The sequence below is a fragment of the Phyllobates terribilis genome, unplaced genomic scaffold (assembly GCF_046119375.1).
Source record: "Phyllobates terribilis strain yellow unplaced genomic scaffold, ASM4611937v1 Scaffold_11__3_contigs__length_659146591, whole genome shotgun sequence".
NCBI classification, from domain to species: Eukaryota; Metazoa; Chordata; class Amphibia; order Anura; family Dendrobatidae; genus Phyllobates; species Phyllobates terribilis.
Window position 1 is genome coordinate 644894268 of NW_027362771.1, and position 22905 is coordinate 644917172.

General features: G+C 50.8%; 1 protein-coding gene across 1 annotated transcript in view; it reads right to left on the reverse strand.

Moving 5' to 3' along the window:
* The window catches only part of FBXO24 (F-box protein 24), a 181071-nt gene that overhangs the window by 142454 nt on the left and 15712 nt on the right, over window positions 1-22905 (reverse strand). Inside the window, exons 3-8 of the mRNA XM_073655006.1 lie at window positions 22075-22152; window positions 20434-20605; window positions 18874-19118; window positions 18274-18499; window positions 15235-15393; window positions 15045-15166 (exon numbers count right to left, since the gene is read on the reverse strand). Coding sequence (XP_073511107.1) covers window positions 15045-15166; window positions 15235-15393; window positions 18274-18499; window positions 18874-19118; window positions 20434-20605; window positions 22075-22152 — 1002 coding nt within the window. The remainder of the gene's footprint in view (window positions 1-15044; window positions 15167-15234; window positions 15394-18273; window positions 18500-18873; window positions 19119-20433; window positions 20606-22074; window positions 22153-22905) is intronic.

Consider the following 22905-nt stretch of genomic DNA (forward strand, 5'->3'; position numbering starts at 1 on the left):
CAGGGGTCAGTGTGATATATAAGACCACACAGTGTATACAGGACATGAAGATGGCGGCCATGACGGTCTCCGTATATCTATGGTCGGGGTCAGTGTGATATATAAGACCACACATTGTATACAGGACATGAAGATGGCGGCCATGACGGTCTCTGTATATCTATGGTCAGGGGTCAGTGTGATATATAAGACCATACAGTGTATACAGGACAGGAAGATGGCGGCCATGACGGTCTCCGTATATCTATGGTCGGGGGTCAGTGTGATATATAAGACCACACAGTGTATACAGGACATGAAGATGGCGGCCATGACGGTCTCCGTATATCTATGGTCAAGGGTCAGTGTGATATATAAGACCACACAGTGTACAGGACATGAAGATGGCGGCCATGACGGTCTCTGTATATCTATGGTCGGGGTCAGTGTGATATATAAGACCACACAGTGTATACAGGACATGAAGATGGCGGCCATGACGGTCTCCGTATATCTATGGTCAGGGGTCAGTGTGAAATATAAGACCACACAGTGTATACAGGACATGAAGATGGCAGCCATGACGGTCTCCGTATATCTATGGTCGGGGTCAGTGTGATATATAAGATCACACAGTGTATCCAGGACATGAAGATGGCGGCCATGACGGTCTCCGTATATCTATGGTCGGGGGTCAGTGTGATATATAAGACCACACAGTGTATACAGGACATGAAGATGGCGGCCATGACGGTCTCCGTATATCTATGGTCGGGGTCAGTGTGATATATAAGACCACACAGTATATACAGGACATGAAGATGGCGGCCATGACGGTCTCTGTATATCTATGGTCGGGGTCAGTGTGATATATAATACCACACAGTGTATACAGGACATGAAGATGGCGGCCATGACGGTCTCTGTATATCTACGGTTGGGGTCAGTGTGATATATAAGACCACACAGTGTACGGGACATGAAGATGGCGGCCATGACGGTCTCCGTATATCTGTGGTCGGGGGTCAGTGTGATATATAAGACCACACAGTGTATACAGGACAGGAAGATGGTGGCCATGACGGTCTCTGTATATCTATGGTCGGGGGTCAGTGTGATATATAAGACCACACAGTATACAGGACATGAAGATGGCGGCCATGACGGTCTCCGTATATCTATGGTCAGGGGTCAGTGTGAAATATAAGACCACACAGTGTATACAGGACATGAAGATGGCAGCCATGACGGTCTCCGTATATCTATGGTCGGGGTCAGTGTGATATATAAGATCACACAGTGTATACAGGACATGAAGATGGCGGCCATGACGGTCTCCGTATATCTATGGTCAGGGGTCAGTGTGATATATAAGACCACACAGTGTATCCAGGACATGAAGATGGCGGCCATGACGGTCTCCGTATATCTATGGTCGGGGGTCAGTGTGATATATAAGACCACACAGTGTATACAGGACATGAAGATGGCGGCCATGACGGTCTCCGTATATCTATGGTCGGGGTCAGTGTGATATATAAGACCACACAGTGTATACAGGACATGAAGATGGCAGCCATAACGGTCTCTGTATATCTATGGTCAGGGGTCAGTGTGATATATAAGACCACACAGTGTATACAGGACATGAAGATGGCGGCCATGACGGTCTCTGTATATCTATGTTCGGGGTCAGTGTAATATATAAGACCACACAGTGTATACAGGACATGAAGATGGCGGCCATGACGGTCTCTGTATATCTATGGTCGGGGTCAGTGTGATATATAAGACCACACAGTGTACGGGACATGAAGATGGCGGCCATGACGGTCTCCGTATATCTGTGGTCGGGGGTCAGTGTGATATATAAGACCACACAGTGTACAGGACAGGAAGATGGCGGCCATGACGGTCTCTGTATATCTATGGTCGGGGGTCAGTGTAATATATAAGACCACACAGTGTATACAGGACATGAAGATGGCGGCCATGACGGTCTCCGTATATCTATGGTCAGGGGTCAGTGTGATACATAAGACCACACAGTGTATACAGGACATGAAGATGGCGGCCATGACGGTCTCCGTATATCTATGGTCGGGGGTCAGTGTGATATATAAGACCACACAGTGTACAGGACATGAAGATGGCGGCCATGACGGTCTCCGTATATCTATGGTCGGGGTCAGTGTGATATATAATACCACACAGTGTATACAGGACATGAAGATGGCGGCCATGACGGTCTCCGTATATCTATGGTCGGGGTCAGTGTGATATATAAGACCACACAGTGTACACAGGACATGAAGATTGCGGCCATGACGGTCTCCGTATATCTATGGTCGGGGTCAGTGTGATATATAAGACCACACAGTGTATACAGGACATGAAGATGGCGGCCATGACGGTCTCCGTATATCTATGGTCGGGGTCAGTGTGATATATAATACCACACAGTGTACAGGACATGAAGATGGCGGCCATGACGGTCTCCGTATATCTATGGTCGGGGTCAGTGTGATATATAAGACCACACAGTGTATACAGGACATGAAGATGGCGGCCATGACGGTCTCTGTATATCTATGGTCGGGGGTCAGTGTGATATATAAGACCACACAGTGTACAGGACATGAAGATGGCGGCCATGACGGTCTCCGTATATCTATGGTCGGGGGTCAGTGTGATATATAAGACCACACAGTGTATACAGGACATGAAGATGGCGGCCATGACGGTCTCTGTATATCTATGGTCGGGGGTCAGTGTAATATATAAGACCACACAGTGTATACAGGACATGAAGATGGCGGCCATGACGGTCTCCGTATATCTATGGTCAGGGGTCAGTGTGATACATAAGACCACACAGTGTATACAGGACATGAAGATGGCGGCCATGACGGTCTCCGTATATCTATGGTCGGGGTCAGTGTGATATATAAGACCACACAGTGTACAGGACATGAAGATGGCGGCCATGACGGTCTCCGTATATCTATGGTCGGGGGTCAGTGTAATATATAAGACCACACAGTGTCCAGGACATGAAGATGGCGGCCATGACGGTCTCCGTATATCTATGGTCAGGGGTCAGTGTGATACATAAGACCACACAGTGTATACAGGACATGAAGATGGCGGCCATGACGGTCTCCGTATATCTATGGTCGGGGTCAGTGTGATATATAAGACCACACAGTGTATACAGGACACGAAGATGGCGGCCATGACGGTCTCTGTATATCTATGGTCAGGGGTCAGTGTGATATATAAGACCACACAGTGTATACAGGACAGGAAGATGGCGGCCATGACGGTCTCTGTATATCTATGGTCAGGGGTCAGTGTGATATATAAGACCACACAGTGTATACAGGACAGGAAGATGGCGGCCATGACGGTCTCTGTATATCTATGGTCAGGGGTCAGTGTGATATATAAGACCACACAGTATATACAGGACATGAAGATGGAGGCCATGACGGTCTCTGTATATCTATGGTCGGGGTCAGTGTGATATATAAGACCACACAGTGTATACAGGACATGAAGATGGCGGCCATGACGGTCTCCGTATATCTATGGTCAGGGGTCAGTGTGATATATAAGACCACACAGTGTATACAGGACATGAAGATGGCGGCCATGACGGTCTCCGTATATCTATGGTCAGGGGTCAGTGTAATATATAAGACCACACAGTGTACAGGATATGAAGATGGCGGCCATGACGGTCTCCGTATATCTATGGTCGGGGTCAGTGTGATATATAAGACCACACAGTGTATACAGGACATGAAGATGGCGGCCATGACGGTCTCCGTATATCTATGGTCGGGGTCAGTGTGATATATAAGATCACACAGTATATACAGGACATGAAGATGGCGGCCATGACGGTCTCTGTATATCTATGGTCGGGGTCAGTGTGATATATAAGACCACACAGTGTATACAGGACATGAAGATGGCGGCCATGACGGTCTCCGTATATCTATGGTCGGAGTCAGTGTGATATATAAGACCACACAGTGTATACAGGACATGAAGATGGCGGCCATGACGGTCTCCGTATATCTATGGTCAGGGGTCAGTGTGATATATAAGACCACACAGTGTACAGGACATGAAGATGGCGGCCATGACGGTCTCCGTATATCTATGGTCGGGGGTCAGTGTGATACATAAGACCACACAGTGTATACAGGACAGGAAGATGGCGGCCATGACAGTCTCTGCATATCTATGGTCGGGGTCAGTGTGATATATAAGATCACACAGTGTATACAGGACAGGAAGATGGTGGCCATGACGGTCTCTGTATATCTATGGTCAGGGGTCAGTGTGATATATAAGACCACACAGTGTATACAGGACATGAAGATGGCGGCCATGACGGTCTCTGTATATCTATGGTCAGGGGTCAGTGTGATATATAAGACCACACAGTTTACAGGACATGAAGATGGAGGCCATGACGGTCTCTGTATATCTATGGTCAGGGGTCAGTGTGATATATAAGACCACACAGTGTATACAGGACATGAAGATGGAGGCCATGACGGTCTCCGTATATCTATGGTCGGGGGTCAGTGTGATATATAAGACCACACAGTTTACAGGACATGAAGATGGCGGCCATGACGGTCTCTGTATATCTATGGTCAGGGGTCAGTGTGATATATAAGACCACACAGTGTATACAGGACATGAAGATGGAGGCCATGACGGTCTCCGTATATCTATGGTCGGGGGTCAGTGTGATATATAAGACCACACAGTTTACAGGACATGAAGATGGCGGCCATGATGGTCTCTGTATATCTATGGTCGGGGTCAGTGTGATATATAAGACCACACAGTGTATACAGGACATGAAGATGGCGGCCATGACGGTCTCCGTATATCTATGGTCGGAGTCAGTGTGATATATAAGACCACACAGTGTATACAGGACATGAAGATGGCGGCCATGACGGTCTCCGTATATCTATGGTCAGGGGTCAGTGTGATATATAAGACCACACAGTGTACAGGACATGAAGATGGCGGCCATGACGGTCTCCGTATATCTATGGTCGGGGGTCAGTGTGATACATAAGACCACACAGTGTATACAGGACAGGAAGATGGCGGCCATGACAGTCTCTGCATATCTATGGTCGGGGTCAGTGTGATATATAAGATCACACAGTGTATACAGGACAGGAAGATGGTGGCCATGACGGTCTCTGTATATCTATGGTCAGGGGTCAGTGTGATATATAAGACCACACAGTGTATACAGGACATGAAGATGGCGGCCATGACGGTCTCTGTATATCTATGGTCAGGGGTCAGTGTGATATATAAGACCACACAGTGTATACAGGACATGAAGATGGCGGCCATGACGGTCTCTGTATATCTATGGTCAGGGGTCAGTGTGATATATAAGACCACACAGTGTATACAGGACATGAAGATGGCGGCCATGACGGTCTCCGTATATCTATGGTCAGGGGTCAGTGTGATACATAAGACCACACAGTGTACAGGACATGAAGATGGCGGTCATGACGGTCTCCGTATATCTATGGTCGGGGGTCAGTGTGATATATAAGACCACACAGTGTATACAGGACAGGAAGATGGTGGCCATGACGGTCTCTGTATATCTATGGTCAGGGGTCAGTGTGATATATAAGACCACACAGTGTATCCAGGACATGAAGATGGCGGCCATGACGGTCTCTGTATATCTATGGTCGGGGTCAGTGTGATATATAAGACCACACAGTGTATATAGGACATGAAGATGGCGGCCATGACGGTCTCCGTATATCTATGGTCGGGGGTCAGTGTGATATATAAGACGACACAGTGTATACAGGACATGAAGATGGCGGCCATGACGGTCTCCGTATATCTATGGTCAGGGGTCAGTGTGATATATAAGACCACACAGTGTATACAGGACATGAAGATGGCGGCCATGACGGTCTCCGTATATCTATGGTCAGGGGTCAGTGTGAAATATAAGACCACACAGTGTATACAGGACATGAAGATGGCAGCCATGACGGTCTCCGTATATCTATGGTCGGGGTCAGTGTGATATATAAGATCACACAGTGCATCCAGGACATGAAGATGGCGGCCATGACGGTCTCTGTATATCTATGGTCGGGGTCAGTGTGATATATAAGACCACACAGTGTATACAGGACATGAAGATGGCGGCCATGACGGTCTCCGTATATCTATGGTCGGGGGTCAGTGTGATATATAAGACCACACAGTGTATACAGGACATGAAGATGGCGGCCATGACGGTCTCCGTATATCTATGGTCAGGGGTCAGTGTGATATATAAGACCACACAGTGTACAGGACATGAAGATGGCGGCCATGACGGTCTCTGTATATCTATGGTCGGGGTCAGTGTGATATATAAGACCACACAGTGTATACAGGACATGAAGATGGCGGCCATGACGGTCTCCGTATATCTATGGTCAGGGGTCAGTGTGAAATATAAGACCACACAGTGTATACAGGACATGAAGATGGCAGCCATGACGGTCTCCGTATATCTATGGTCGGGGTCAGTGTGATATATAAGATCACACAGTGTATCCAGGACATGAAGATGGCGGCCATGACGGTCTCCGTATATCTATGGTCGGGGGTCAGTGTGATATATAAGACCACACAGTGTATACAGGACATGAAGATGGCGGCCATGACGGTCTCCGTATATCTATGGTCGGGGTCAGTGTGATATATAAGACCACACAGTGTATACAGGACATGAAGATGGCGGCCATGACGGTCTCTGTATATCTATGGTCGGGGTCAGTGTGATATATAATACCACACAGTGTATACAGGACAGGAAGATGGTGGCCATGACGGTCTCCGTATATCTATGGTCGGGGTCAGTGTGATATATAAGACCAAACAGTGTATACAGGACATGAAGATGGCGGCCATGACGGTCTCTGTATATCTACGGTTGGGGTCAGTGTGATATATAATACCACACAGTGTATACAGGACAGGAAGATGGTGGCCATGACGGTCTCTGTATATCTATGGTCGGGGGTCAGTGTGATATATAAGACCACACAGTATACAGGACATGAAGATGGCGGCCATGACGGTCTCCGTATATCTATGGTCAGGGGTCAGTGTGAAATATAAGACCACACAGTGTATACAGGACATGAAGATGGCAGCCATGACGGTCTCCGTATATCTATGGTCGGGGTCAGTGTGATATATAAGATCACACAGTGTATCCAGGACATGAAGATGGCGGCCATGACGGTCTCCGTATATCTATGGTCGGGGGTCAGTGTGATATATAAGATCACACAGTGTACAGGACATGAAGATGGCGGCCATGACGGTCTCCGTATATCTATGGTCGGGGGTCAGTGTGATATATAAGACCACACAGTGTATACAGGACATGAAGATGGCGGCCATGACGGTCTCCGTATATCTATGGTCGGGGTCAGTGTGATATATAAGACCACACAGTGTATACAGGACATGAAGATGGCGGCCATGACGGTCTCTGTATATCTATGGTCAGGGGTCAGTGTGATATATAAGACCACACAGTGTATACAGGACATGAAGATGGCGGCCATGACGGTCTCTGTATATCTATGTTCGGGGTCAGTGTAATATATAAGACCACACAGTGTATACAGGCCATGAAGATGGCGGCCATGACGGTCTCTGTATATCTATGATCGGGGTCAGTGTGATATATAAGACCACACAGTGTACGGGACATGAAGATGGCGGCCATGACGGTCTCCGTATATCTGTGGTCGGGGGTCAGTGTGATATATAAGACCACACAGTGTACAGGACAGGAAGATGGCGGCCATGACGGTCTCTGTATATCTATGGTCGGGGGTCAGTGTAATATATAAGACCACACAGTGTATACAGGACATGAAGATGGCGGCCATGACGGTCTCCGTATATCTATGGTCAGGGGTCAGTGTGATACATAAGACCACACAGTGTATACAGGACATGAAGATGGCGGCCATGACGGTCTCCGTATATCTATGGTCGGGGGTCAGTGTGATATATAAGACCACACAGTGTACAGGACATGAAGATGGCGGCCATGACGGTCTCCGTATATCTATGGTCGGGGTCAGTGTGATATATAATACCACACAGTGTATACAGGACATGAAGATGGCGGCCATGACGGTCTCCGTATATCTATGGTCGGGGTCAGTGTGATATATAAGACCACACAGTGTATACAGGACATGAAGATGGCGGCCATGACGGTCTCCGTATATCTATGGTCGGGGTCAGTGTGATATATAATACCACACAGTGTACAGGACATGAAGATGGCGGCCATGACGGTCTCCGTATATCTATGGTCGGGGTCAGTGTGATATATAAGACCACACAGTGTATACAGGACATGAAGATGGCGGCCATGACGGTCTCTGTATATCTATGGTCGGGGGTCAGTGTGATATATAAGACCACACAGTGTACAGGACATGAAGATGGCGGCCATGACGGTCTCCGTATATCTATGGTCGGGGGTCAGTGTGATATATAAGACCACACAGTGTATACAGGACATGAAGATGGCGGCCATGACGGTCTCTGTATATCTATGGTCGGGGGTCAGTGTAATATATAAGACCACACAGTGTATACAGGACATGAAGATGGCGGCCATGACGGTCTCCGTATATCTATGGTCAGGGGTCAGTGTGATACATAAGACCACACAGTGTATACAGGACATGAAGATGGCGGCCATGACGGTCTCCGTATATCTATGGTCGGGGTCAGTGTGATATATAAGACCACACAGTGTATACAGGACATGAAGATGGCGGCCATGACGGTCTCCGTATATCTATGGTCAGGGGTCAGTGTGATATATAAGACCACACAGTGTATACAGGACACGAAGATGGCGGCCATGACGGTCTCTGTATATCTATGGTCAGGGGTCAGTGTGATATATAAGACCACACAGTGTATACAGGACAGGAAGATGGCGGCCATGACGGTCTCTGTATATCTATGGTCAGGGGTCAGTGTGATATATAAGACCACACAGTGTATACAGGACAGGAAGATGGCGGCCATGACGGTCTCTGTATATCTATGGTCAGGGGTCAGTGTGATATATAAGACCACACAGTATATACAGGACATGAAGATGGAGGCCATGACGGTCTCTGTATATCTATGGTCGGGGTCAGTGTGATATATAAGACCACACAGTGTATACAGGACACGAAGATGGCGGCCATGACGGTCTCTGTATATCTATGGTCAGGGGTCAGTGTGATACATAAGACCACACAGTGTATACAGGACATGAAGATGGCGGCCATGACAGTCTCTGTATATCTATGGTCAGGGGTCAGTGTGATATATAAGACCACACATTGTATACAGGACATGAAGATGGCGGCCATGACGGTCTCTGTATATCTATGGTCGGGGTCAGTGTGATATACAAGATCACACAGTGTACAGGACATGAAGATGGAGGCCATGACGGTCTCTGTATATCTATGGTCGGGGGTCAGTGTGATATATAAGACCACACAGTGTATACAGGACATGAAGATGGCGGCCATGACGGTCTCCGTATATCTATGGTCGGGGGTCAGTGTGATATATAAGACCACACAGTGTACAGGACATGAAGATGGCGGCCATGACGGTCTCCGTATATCTATGGTCGGGGTCAGTGTGATATATAAGACCACACAGTGTACAGGACATGAAGATGGCGGCCATGACGGTCTCTGTATATCTATGGTCAGGGGTCAGTGTGATATATAAGACCACACAGTGTACAGGACATGAAGATGGCGGCCATGACGGTCTCCGTATATCTATGGTCGGGGTCAGTGTGATATATAAGACCACACAGTGTACAGGACATGAAGATGGCAGCCATGACGGTCTCCGTTTATCTATGGTCGGGGGTCAGTGTGATATATAAGACCACACAGTGTACAGGACATGAAGAAGGCGGACATGACGGTCTCCGTATATCTATGGTCGGGGGTCAGTGTGATATATAAGACCACACAGTGTATACAGGACATGAAGATGGCGGCCATGACGGTCTCCGTATATCTATGGTCGGGGGTCAGTGTGATATATAAGACCACACAGTGTACAGGACATGAAGAAGGCGGACATGACGGTCTCCGTATATCTATGGTCGGGGGTCAGTGTGATATATAAGACCACACAGTGTATACAGGACATGAAGATGGCGGCCATGACGGTCTCCGTATATCTATGGTCGGGGTTCAGTGTGATATATAAGACCACACAGTGTATATAGGACATGAAGATGGCGGCCATGACGGTCTCCGTATATCTATGGTCAGGGGTCAGTGTTATACATAAGACCACACAGTGTATACAGGACATGAAGATGGCGGCCATGACGGTCTCTGTATATCTATGGTCAGGGGTCAGTGTGATACATAAGACCACACAGTGTATACAGGACATGAAGATGGCGGCCATGACGGTCTCTGTATATCTATGGTCAGGGGTCAGTGTGATACATAAGACCACACAGTGTACAGGACATGAAGATGGCGGCCATGACGGTCTCCGTATATCTATGGTCGGGGTCAGTGTAATATATAAGACCACACAGTGTATACAGGACATGAAGATGGCGGCCATGACGGTCTCCGTATATCTATGGTCAGGGGTCAGTGTGATACATAAGACCACACAGTGTACAGGACATGAAGATGGCGGCCATGACGGTCTCTGTATATCTATGGTCGGGGTCAGTGTAATATATAAGACCACACAGTGTATACAGGACATGAAGATGGCGGCCATGACGGTCTCCGTATATCTATGGTCGGGGTCAGTGTTATATATAAGACCACACAGTGTATACAGGACAGGAAGATGGCGGCCATGACGGTCTCCGCATATCTATGGTCAGGGGTCAGTGTGATATATAAGACCACACAGTGTACAGGACATGAAGATGGCGGCCATGACGGTCTTAGTATATCTATGGTCGGGGTCAGTGTGATATATAAGACCACACAGTGTACAGGACATGAAGATGGCGGCCATGACGGTCTCCGTATATCTATGGTCGGGGTCAGTGTGATATACAAGACCACACAGTGTATACAGGACATGAAGATGGCGGCCATGACGGTCTCAGTATATCTATGGTCGGGGTCAGTGTGATATATAAGACCATACAGTGTATACAGGACATGAAGATGGCGGCCATGACGGTCTCCGTATATCTATGGTCGGGGTCAGTGTGATATATAAGACCACACAGTGTACAGGACATGAAGATGGCGGCCATGACGGTCTCCGTATATCTATGGTCGGGGTCAGTGTGATATATAAGACCACACAGTGTACAGGACATGAAGATGGCGGCCATGACGGTCTCCGTATATCTATGGTCAGGGGTCAGTGTGATACATAAGACCACACAGTGTATACAGGACATGAAGATGGCGGCCATGACGGTCTCAGTATATCTATGGTCGGGGTCAGTGTGATATATAAGACCACACAGTGTATACAGGACATGAAGATGGCGGCCATGAATGTCTTCGTATATCTATGGTCGGGGTCAGTGTGATATATAAGACCACACAGTGTACAGGACATGAAGATGGCGGCCATGACGGTCTCCGTATATCTATGGTCGGGGTCAGTGTGATATATAAGACCACACAGTGTATACAGGACATGAAGATGGCGGCCATGACGGTTTCCGTATATCTATGGTCAGGGGTCAGTGTGATACATAAGACCACACAGTGTATACAGGACATGAAGATGGCGGCCATGACGGTCTCTGTATATCTATGGTCGGGGTCAGTGTGATATATAAGACCACACAGTGTATACAGGACATGAAGATGGCGGCCATGACGGTCTCCGTATATCTATGGTCAGGGGTCAGTGTGATATATAAGACCACACAGTGTATACAGGACATGAAGATGGCGGCCATGACGGTCTCCGTATATCTATGGTCGGGGTCAGTGTGATATATAAGACCACACAGTATATACAGGACATGAAGATGGCGGCCATGACGGTCTCCGTATATCTATGGTCAGGGGTCAGTGTGATACATAAGACCACACAGTGTATACAGGACATGAAGATGGCGGCCATGACGGTCTCCGTATATCTATGGTCGGGGTCAGTGTGATATACAAGACCACACAGTGTATACAGGACAGGAAGATGGCGGCCATGACGGTCTCTGTATATCTATGGTCGGGGGTCAGTGTAATATATAAGATCACACAGTGTATACAGGACATGAAGATGGCGGCCATGACGGTCTCCGTATATCTATGGTCGAGGTCAGTGTGATACATAAGACCACACAGTGTATACAGGACATGAAGATGGCGGCCATGACGGTCTCCGTATATCTATGGTCGGGGTCAGTGTGATATATAAGACCACACAGTGTATACAGGACATGAAGATGGCGGCCATGACGGTCTCCATATATCTATGGTCGGGGGTCAGTGTGATATATAAGACCACACAGTGTACAGGACATGAAGATGGCGGCCATGACGGTCTCCGTATATCTATGGTCGGGGTCAGTGTGATATATAAGACCACACAGTGTATACAGGACATGAAGATGGCGGCCATGACGGTCTCCGTATATCTATGGTCGGGGTCAGTGTGATATATAAGACCACACAGTGTATACAGGACATGAAGATGGCGGCCATGACGGTCTCCGTATATCTATGGTCAGGGGTCAGTGCGATATATAAGACCACACAGTGTATACAGGACATGAAGATGGCGGCCATGACGGTCTCCGTATATCTATGGTCGGGGGTCAGTGTGATATATAAGACCACACAGTGTATACAGGACATGAAGATGGCGGCCATGACGGTCTCCGTATATCTATGGTCGGGGGTCAGTGTGATATATAAGACCACACAGTGTATACAGGACATGAAGATGGCGGCCATGACGGTCTCCGTATATCTATGGTCAGGGGTCAGTGTGAAATATAAGACCACACAGTGTATACAGGACATGAAGATGGCGGCCATGACGGTCTCCGTATATCTATGGTCGGGGGTCAGTGTGATATATAAGACCACACAGTGTATACAGGACATGAAGATGGCGGCCATGACGGTCTCCGTATATCTATGGTCGGGGGTCAGTGTGATATATAAGACCACACAGTGTATACAGGACATGAAGATAGAGGCCATGACGGTCTCCGTATATCTATGGTCGGGGTCAGTGTGATACACAAGACCACACAGTGTATACAGGACATGAAGATGGCGGCCATGACGGTCTCTGTATATCTATGGTCGGGGTCAGTGTGATATATAATACCACACAGTGTACAGGACATGAAGATGGCGGCCATGACGGTCTCCGTATATCTATGGTCGGGGTCAGTGTGATATATAAGACCACACAGTATATACAGGACATGAAGATGGCGGCCATGACGGTCTCCGTATATCTATGGTCAGGGGTCAGTGTGATACATAAGACCACACAGTGTATACAGGACATGAAGATGGCGGCCATGACGGTCTCCGTATATCTATGGTCGGGGTCAGTGTGATATACAAGACCACACAGTGTATACAGGACAGGAAGATGGCGGCCATGACGGTCTCTGTATATCTATGGTCGGGGGTCAGTGTAATATATAAGATCACACAGTGTATACAGGACATGAAGATGGCGGCCATGACGGTCTCCGTATATCTATGGTCGAGGTCAGTGTGATACATAAGACCACACAGTGTATACAGGACATGAAGATGGCGGCCATGACGGTCTCCGTATATCTATGGTCGGGGTCAGTGTGATATATAAGACCACACAGTGTATACAGGACATGAAGATGGCGGCCATGACGGTCTCCATATATCTATGGTCGGGGGTCAGTGTGATATATAAGACCACACAGTGTACAGGACATGAAGATGGCGGCCATGACGGTCTCCGTATATCTATGGTCGGGGTCAGTGTGATATATAAGACCACACAGTGTATACAGGACATGAAGATGGCGGCCATGACGGTCTCCGTATATCTATGGTCGGGGTCAGTGTGATATATAAGACCACACAGTGTATACAGGACATGAAGATGGCGGCCATGACGGTCTCCGTATATCTATGGTCAGGGGTCAGTGCGATATATAAGACCACACAGTGTATACAGGACATGAAGATGGCGGCCATGACGGTCTCCGTATATCTATGGTCGAGGGTCAGTGTGATATATAAGACCACACAGTGTATACAGGACATGAAGATGGCGGCCATGACGGTCTCCGTATATCTATGGTCGGGGGTCAGTGTGATATATAAGACCACACAGTGTATACAGGACATGAAGATGGCGGCCATGACGGTCTCCGTATATCTATGGTCAGGGGTCAGTGTGAAATATAAGACCACACAGTGTATACAGGACATGAAGATGGCGGCCATGACGGTCTCCGTATATCTATGGTCGGGGGTCAGTGTGATATATAAGACCACACAGTGTATACAGGACATGAAGATGGCGGCCATGACGGTCTCCGTATATCTATGGTCGGGGGTCAGTGTGATATATAAGACCACACAGTGTATACAGGACATGAAGATAGAGGCCATGACGGTCTCCGTATATCTATGGTCGGGGTCAGTGTGATACACAAGACCACACAGTGTATACAGGACATGAAGATGGCGGCCATGACGGTCTCTGTATATCTATGGTCGGGGTCAGTGTGATATATAATACCACACAGTGTACAGGACATGAAGATGGCGGCCATGACGGTCTCCGTATATCTATGGTCGGGGTCAGTGTGATATATAAGACCACACAGTGTATACAGGATATGAAGATGGCGGCCATGACGGTCTCCGTATATCTATGGTCGGGGGTCAGTGTGATATATAAGACCACACAGTGTACAGGACATGAAGATGGCGGCCATGACAGGACACATCGCATTCATGGCTGACCTTGTTGGGCAGAGATATCGGCCGCGGCGTCTGCGTCTCCTGCGGGTGAAACCAATGGAGGTTTTCGAATAAATCCCTGTGGACGGCCGGGGTGTGAGCCTCCAGGAAGGCGGCGCCGTCGTCTGTGGAGAGAAGATGGAGGTGATGGGGCCGTACATGGAGGTGGTGCCGGCTGATGGCGGCCTCTCACCTGTGACGTACAGGGCGCTGCTCTGGTGGCTGTACACCTGGGTGACGGGCCGCGGGGCCGGGCCGCTGGACATTCTCCTCAGGGTCAGCTGGGTGGTGTAGGCTCGGGGCCGGTTCAGGGAACGCTCATTGATGGTGATGCTGTAAACCTTCCCCGTATCTATGGAAACAGGAGCCATGGATGTGACGGTCAGTGAGGGGCCGGTCAGTCATGTGACCGTCAGTGATGGGCCGGTCAGTGATGTGACGGTCAGTGATGGGCTGGTCAGTGATGTGACGGTCAGTGATGGGCTGGTCAGTGATGTGACGGTCAGTGATGGGCCGGTCAGTGATGGGCCGGTCAGTGATGGGCTGGTCAGTGATGTGACGGTCAGTGATGAGTCGGCCAGTGATGTGACGGTCAGTAATGGGCCGGTCAGTGATGGGCCGGTCAGTGATGAGTCGGCCAGTGATGTGACGGTCAGTGATGGGCCGGTCAGTGATGAGTCGGTCAGGGATGTGACGGTCAGTGATGGGCCGGTCAGGGATGGGCCGGTCAGGGATGGGCCGGTCAGTGATGGGCCGGTCAGGGATGTGACGGTCAGGGATGTGACGGTCAGGGATGGGCCGGTCAGTGATGGGCCGGTCAGTGATGTGACGGTCAGTGAAGGGCCAGTCAGTGATGGGCCGGTCAGTGATGAGATGGTCAGTGATGAGCCGGTCAGTGATGTGACGGTCAGTGATGGGCCGGTCAGTGATGAGACGGTCAGTGATGGGCCGGTCAGTGATGTGCCAGTCAGAGATGTGACGGTCAGTGATGGGCCGGTCAGTGATGTGACGGTCAGTGATGGGCTGGTCAGTGATGGGACGGTCAGTGATGAGCCGGTCAGTGATGAGCCGGTCAGTGATGAGTCGGTCAGTGATGAGCCGGTCAGTGATGAGTCGGTCAGTGATGTGACGGTCAGTGATAAGTCGGTCAGTGATGTGACCATCAGTGATGGGCCGGTCAGTGATGTGACGGTCAGTGATGGGCCGGTCAGTGATGGGCCGGTCAGTGATGTGACGGTCAGTGATGTGACAGTCAGTGATGGGCCGGTCAGTGATGGGCCGGTCAGTGATGGGCCGGTCAGTCATGTGACCGTCAGTGATGGGCCGGTCAGTGATGAGTTGGTCAGTGATGTGACCGTCAGTGATGGGCCGGTCAGTGATGGGCCGGTCAGTGATGGGCCGGTCAGTGATGGGCCGGTCAGTGATGTGACGGTCAGTGATGTGACAGTCAGTGATGGGCCGGTCAGTGATGTGACGGTCAGTGATGGGCCGGTCAGTGATGGGCCGGTCAGTGATGGGCCGGTCAGTCATGTGACCGTCAGTGATGGGCCGGTCAGTGATGAGTTGGTCAGTGATGTGACCGTCAGTGATGGGCCGGTCAGTGATGGGCCGGTCAGTGATGTAACGGTCAGTGATGAGCCGGTCAGTGATGTGACGGTCAGTGATGGGCTGGTCAGTGTTGTGACGGTCAGTGATGGGCCGGTCAGTGATGTGACAGTCAGTGATGTGACGGTCAGTGATGTGACGGTCAGTGATGAGCCTGTCAGTGATGAGCCGGTCAGTGATGAGCCGGTCAGTGATGAACCGGTCAGTGATGAACCGGTCAGTGATGAAACGGTCAGTGATGAAACGGTCAGTGATGGACCGGTCAGTGATGTGACGGTCAAGGATGGGCCGGTCAGTGATGGGCCGGTCAGTGATGTGACGGTCAGTGATGAGCCGGTCAGTGATGTGACGGTCAGTGATGGGCTGGTCAGTGTTGTGACGGTCAGTGATAGGCCGGTCAGTGATATGACAGTCAGTGATGTGACGGTCAGTGATGGGCCAGTCAGTAATGTGAGGGTCAGTGATGGGCCGGTCAGTGATGAACCGGTCAGTGATGGGCCGGTCAGTGATGTGACGGTCAGGGATGGGCCGGTCAGTGATGGGCCGGTCAGTGATGGGCCGGTCAGTGATGTGACGGTCAGTGATGGGCCGGTCAGTGATGTGACAGTCAGTGTTGAGGTGGTCAGTGATGTGACGGTCAGTGTTGAGGCGGTCAGTGATGTGACGGTCAGTGATGTGACGGTCAGTGATGAGCCGGTCAGTGATGAGCCGGTCAGTGATGAGCCGGTCAGTGATGTGACGGTCAGTGTTGAGGCGGTCAGTGATGTGACGGTCAGTGATGGGCCGGTCAGTGATGGGCTGGTCAGTGATGTGACGGTCAGTGATGGGCCGGTCAGTGACGTGACGGTCAGTGTTGAGCCGGTCAGTGATGTGATGGTCAGTGACGTGACGGTCAGTGTTGAGGCGGTCAGTGATGTGACGGTCAGTGATGGGCCGGTCAGTGATGGGCTGGTCAGTGATGTGACGGTCAGTGATGTGACGGTCAGTGATGGGCCGGTCAGTGATGTGATGGTCAGTGACGTGACGGTCAGTGTTGAGCCGGTCAGTGATGTGACGGTCAGTGATGGGCTGGTCAGTGATGTGACAGTCAGTGATGTGACGGTCAGTGTTGAGGTGGTCAGTGATGTGACGGTCAGTGATGTGATGGTCAGTGATGTGACGGTCAGTGATGTGACGGTCAGTGTTGAGGCGGTCAGTGATGTGACGGTCAGTGATGAGCCGGTCAGTGATGTGACGGTCAGGGATGAGTCGGTCAGTGATGTGACGGTCAGTGATGGGCTGGTCAGTGTTGAGCCGGTCAGTGATGTGACGGTCAGTGATGTGACGGTCAGTGATGGGCTGGTCAGTGATGTGACGGTCAGTGATGGGCTGGTCAGTGATGTGACGGTCAGTGATGGGCCGGTCAGTGATGTGACGGTCAGTGATGGGCTGGTCAGTGATGTGACGGTCAGTGATGTGACGGTCAGTGATGTGACGGTCAGTGATGGGCTGGTCAGTGATGTGACGGTCAGTGATGGGCTGGTCAGTGATGTGACGGTCAGTGATGGGCTGGTCAGTGATGTGACGGTCAGTGATGGGCCGGTCAGTGATGGGCCGGTCAGTGATGTCTCCTGGCGGCCATCTTCACCTGTCAGCAGCAGTAGCTGCCTCTCCGTCTCCGCGCCCATCAGTGAGATCTTCTGGAAGTTCATGGACGGGTGGAAAGTCATCTTAAAGACACGCTGTCCGGAGGACTGGACGTAGATCTCCACGCTGTCACATCGTCTGGAGACCTCGCTGTCAAGGACCTCTCGAGAGGCGAGGACGTACAGATACCTGTGGTACGAGGCGTCGCTCTTCGAGTCACAGGTGAACTGCACAATATGGTGGAAAGAAGGGATTGTATACAGCGTTACCATGGAAACAACACTATGACATACTAAGCGTTACCATGTAAACATGATCATGATGTGTATAACCATGGAAACAACACAATGTCGTTTCAAGGCGTTACCAACATTAGTCACCATGGAACCAAAACAAAAAAAGGCAATGTCACCATGGACACAGCACGGTGTTACCATAGAAACTACACCGGAGTGGACAATGTTACCATGGAAACACAACCATGAGACAGTGATGGCGCCATGGAAATAACACTGAAATCACCCCAGGTTACCATGGAAACATCTGCCGTCACTGTACGACACTACAAGGCCCAGCACAGCCTCCGTGGGGCGACGCTCACATCTTTGACGTCCTGGCACAGCGGTGCGTACTCTAGATACGTCCTCCACTCTCCTCGGATGACGGTGTAGCCGGGGTTCCTGATGCTGCCGCGGAGGTGGAAGAGCGCCCCCGTGTAGTCCAGGACATACAGGTTGTGCGCCGTCGCGAGGAAGCGCTGGAAGCCATTGGAGCTGATGGGGGACACGGTCTGACCACACAGGTGCTGGCGGCTGGAAAAACTGTGGAAGAATATCCCCTTTGTGTCTAGAAGAAAATAGACAAGATGGCGGCCTCTCCTGGTCACTGACCTCCACAATCACCTCTGACCTGTGACCCCTCCTTACAATGCAGGATGACCTGACCTCCACAATGACCTCTGACCTGTGCCCCCTCCTTACAGTGCAGGGTGACATGACCTCTGAAGTGTGCCCCCTCCTTACAGTTCAGGGTGACCTCTGACGTGTGCCCCCTCCTTACAGTTCAGGGTGACCTCTGACGTGTGCCCCCTCCTTACAGTGCAGGGTGACCTCTGACCTGTGCCCCCTCCTTACAGTGCAGGGTGACCTCTGACGTGTGCCCCCTCCTTACAGTGCAGGGTGACCTCTGACCTGTGCCCCCTCCTTACAGTGCAGGGTGACCTCTGACCCGTGCCCCCTCCTTACAGTGCAGGGTGACCTCTGACCTGTGCCCCCTCCTTACAATGCAGGATGACCTGAAATCTGACGTGTGCCCCATCCTTACAGTGCAGGATGACCTGACCTCCACAATGACCTCTGACCTGTGCCCCCTCCTTACAGTGCAGGGTGACATGACCTCTGACGTGTGCCCCATCCTTACAGTGCAGGGTGACCTCTGACGTGTGCCCCCTCCTTACAGTGCAGGGTGACCTCTGATGTGTGCCCCCTCCTTACAGTGCAGGGTGACCTCTGACCTGTGCCCCCTCCTTACAGTGCAGGGTGACCTCTGACCCCTGCCCCCTCCTTACAGTGCAGGGTGACCTCTGACGTGTGCCCCATCCTTACAGTGCAGGATGACCTGACCTCCACAATGACCTCTGACCTGTGCCCCCTCCTTACAGTGCAGGGTGACATGACCTCTGACGTGTGCCCCATCCTTACAGTGCAGAATGACCTCTGACGTGTGCCCCCTCCTTACAGTGCAGGGTGACCTCTGACCCCTGCCCCCTCCTTACAGTGCAGGGTGACCTCTGACCCCTGCCCCCTCCTTACAGTGCAGGGTGACCTCTGACGTGTGCCCCCTCCTTACAGTGCAGGGTGACCTCTGACCTGTGCCCCCTCCTTACAGTGCAGGGTGACCTCTGACCCCTGCCCCCTCCTTACAGTGCAGGGTGACCTCTGACGTGTGCCCCCTCCTTACAGTGCAGGGTGACCTGACCTCCACAATGACCTCTGACGTGTGCCCCCTCCTTACAGTGCAGGGTGACCTCTGACGTGTGCCCCCTCCTTACAGTGCAGGGTGACCTCTGACCCGTGCCCCCTCCTTACAGTGCAGGATGACCTCTGACCCGTGCCCCCTCCTTACAGTGCAGGATGACCTCTGACCCGTGCCCCCTCCTTACAGTGCAGGATGGCCAGTCTCCTCCAGTTGGCGGCCTGGGTGTGCTGCGGTCGGATCCTCTGGTACAGGCTCCTCCAGGACCTGCAGCTGTTACACACCTGGTGCAGAAAGCGACAGGTCTCCCCGAGGAGCATCACATCCCGGAGCGAGAGGAAGGAGATAATGTGCTCCACCTGTGGGAGAGCAACGCAGGGTCACCTCCAGAGCTGCACTCACTATTCTGCTGTGACATCGTGTCTTATCCTCCAGTCACCTCCAGAGCTGCACTCACTATTCTGCTGAGACATCGTGTCTTATCCTCCAGTCACCTCCAGAGCTGCACTCACTATTCTTCTGTTACATCGAGTCTTATCCTCCAGTCACCTCCAGAGCTGCAGTCACTATTCTTCTGTTACATCGAGTCTTATCCTCCAGTCACCTCCAGAGCTGCACTCACTAATCTGCTGTCACATCGTGTCTTATCTTCCAGTCACCTTCAGAGCTGCACTCACTATTCTGCTGTGACATCGTGTCTTTTCCTCCAGTCACCTCCAGAGCTGCACTCACTATTCTGCTGTTACATGATGTCTTATCCTCCAGTCACCTCCAGAGCTGCACTCGCCATTCTGCTGTTACATATCTTACCCTGCAGTCACCTCCAGAGCTGCACTCACTATTCTGCTGTTACATCGTGTCTTATCTTCCAGTCAGCTCCAGAGCTGCACTCACTATTCTGCTGTTATATCATGTCTTATCCTCCAGTCACCTCAAGAGCTGCAATCACTATTCTGCTGTGACATCGTGTCTTATCCTCCAGTCACCTCCAGAGCTGCACTCGCCATTCTGCTGTTACATCGTGTCTTATCCTCCAGTCACCTCCAGAGCTGCACTCACTATTCTGCTGTTACATTCATGTCTTATCCTCCAGTCACCTCCAGAGCTGCACTCACTATTCTGCTGTTACATCGTGTCTTATCCTGCAGTCACCTCTAGAGCTGCAGTCACTATTCTGCTGTTACATCACATCTTATCTTCCAGTCACCTCCAGAGCTGCACTCACTATTCTGCAGTTACATCAGGTCTTATCCTCCAGTCACCTCCAGAGCTGCACTCACTATTCTGCTGTTACATCAGGTTTTATCCTCCAGTCACGTCCAGAGCTGCACTCTCTATTCTGCTGTTACATCTTGTTTTAGCCTCCAGTCACCTCCAGAGCAGCACTCACTATTCTGCTGTTACATCATGTGTAATCCTCCAGTCACCTCCAGAGCTGCACTCACTATTCTGCTGTAACATCCTGTCTTATCCTCCAGAGCTGTGGTCACTATTCTGCTGTTACATCAGGTCTTATCCTCCAGTCACCTCCAGAGCTGAAGTCACTCTTCTGCTGTTACATTGTGTCTTATCCTTCAGTCACCTCCAGAGCTGCACAGCTGCACTCACTATTCTGCTGTTACATCGTGTCTTATCCTCCAGTCACCTCTAGAGCTGCGGTCACTATTCTGCTGTTGCATCGTATTTTATCCTCCAGTCACATCCAAAGCTGCAGTCACTATTCTGCTGGACAGAGCAGCACAGTGAGTGCAGCTCTGGAGGTGACTGGAGGATGAGACAGGATGTAGCAGTAGCACAGTGAGTGCAGCTCTGAAGGTGACTGACTCACCAGCTCCGGGGGTAGGTCTTGCAGGGTGACGTTCCTTCCTCTGGGATTCGGCTCTCGCTCCAGATGTTGTTTCTTTACCTGCAATGGAGATTATTAGGAGTCATTCAGTATCAGGCTCTGAAACACTCTGTGCTGCTCACTAAGTAACTGTGATCTCACATGATCAGCATACTCTGCTCTTGAAATACTCTGTGCTCCTATTCTTCTTGGCCTATCTTGCCCTGTTGCTAACCCAATAGTGGACAGAGCCGATGGTCCTGAAATCCTCTGTGCTGATGGCAGCCTGACCCCTTACCACAGACTCACTCATAGGTCACTGTGGCTGGGAGGAAACGTCCCGCTCTGCTCCCTGCTCTGCTCCGCGCTCCACTCCGTGCGCTGCTCCCTGTTCTGCGTTTGGCTCCCTGCTCTGCGCTCTGCTCCTTGCTTCGCATTCTGCTACCTGCTCCGCGCCAATGCTCTGCTTCCCGCTCCGCTCCTCACTGTGCTCCCTGCTCCGCGCTCTGCTTCCTGCTCCGCTCTCTGCTCCACTCTATGCTCTGCTCCCCGCTTCGCGCTCCGCTCCCCTCCGTGCTCCGCTCCCAGTTCCGCTCCCCGCTCCGCTCCATGCTCCGCTCCGAGCTCCACCTTGCTCCCTTCTGTGCTCCACTCCCACTTCCGCTCCCCTCCGCGCTCCGCTCCGTGTTCCACTCCATGCACCGCTCCCTTCCGCTCCTAGTTCAGGTCCCCCTCTCCTCCGTGCTCCACTACATACTTCGCTTCCCTCCGTGCTCCGCTCCCCTCAGTGCTCCACTCTTAGTTCCGCTCCCCTCTCCCCTCCGTGCTCCGCTC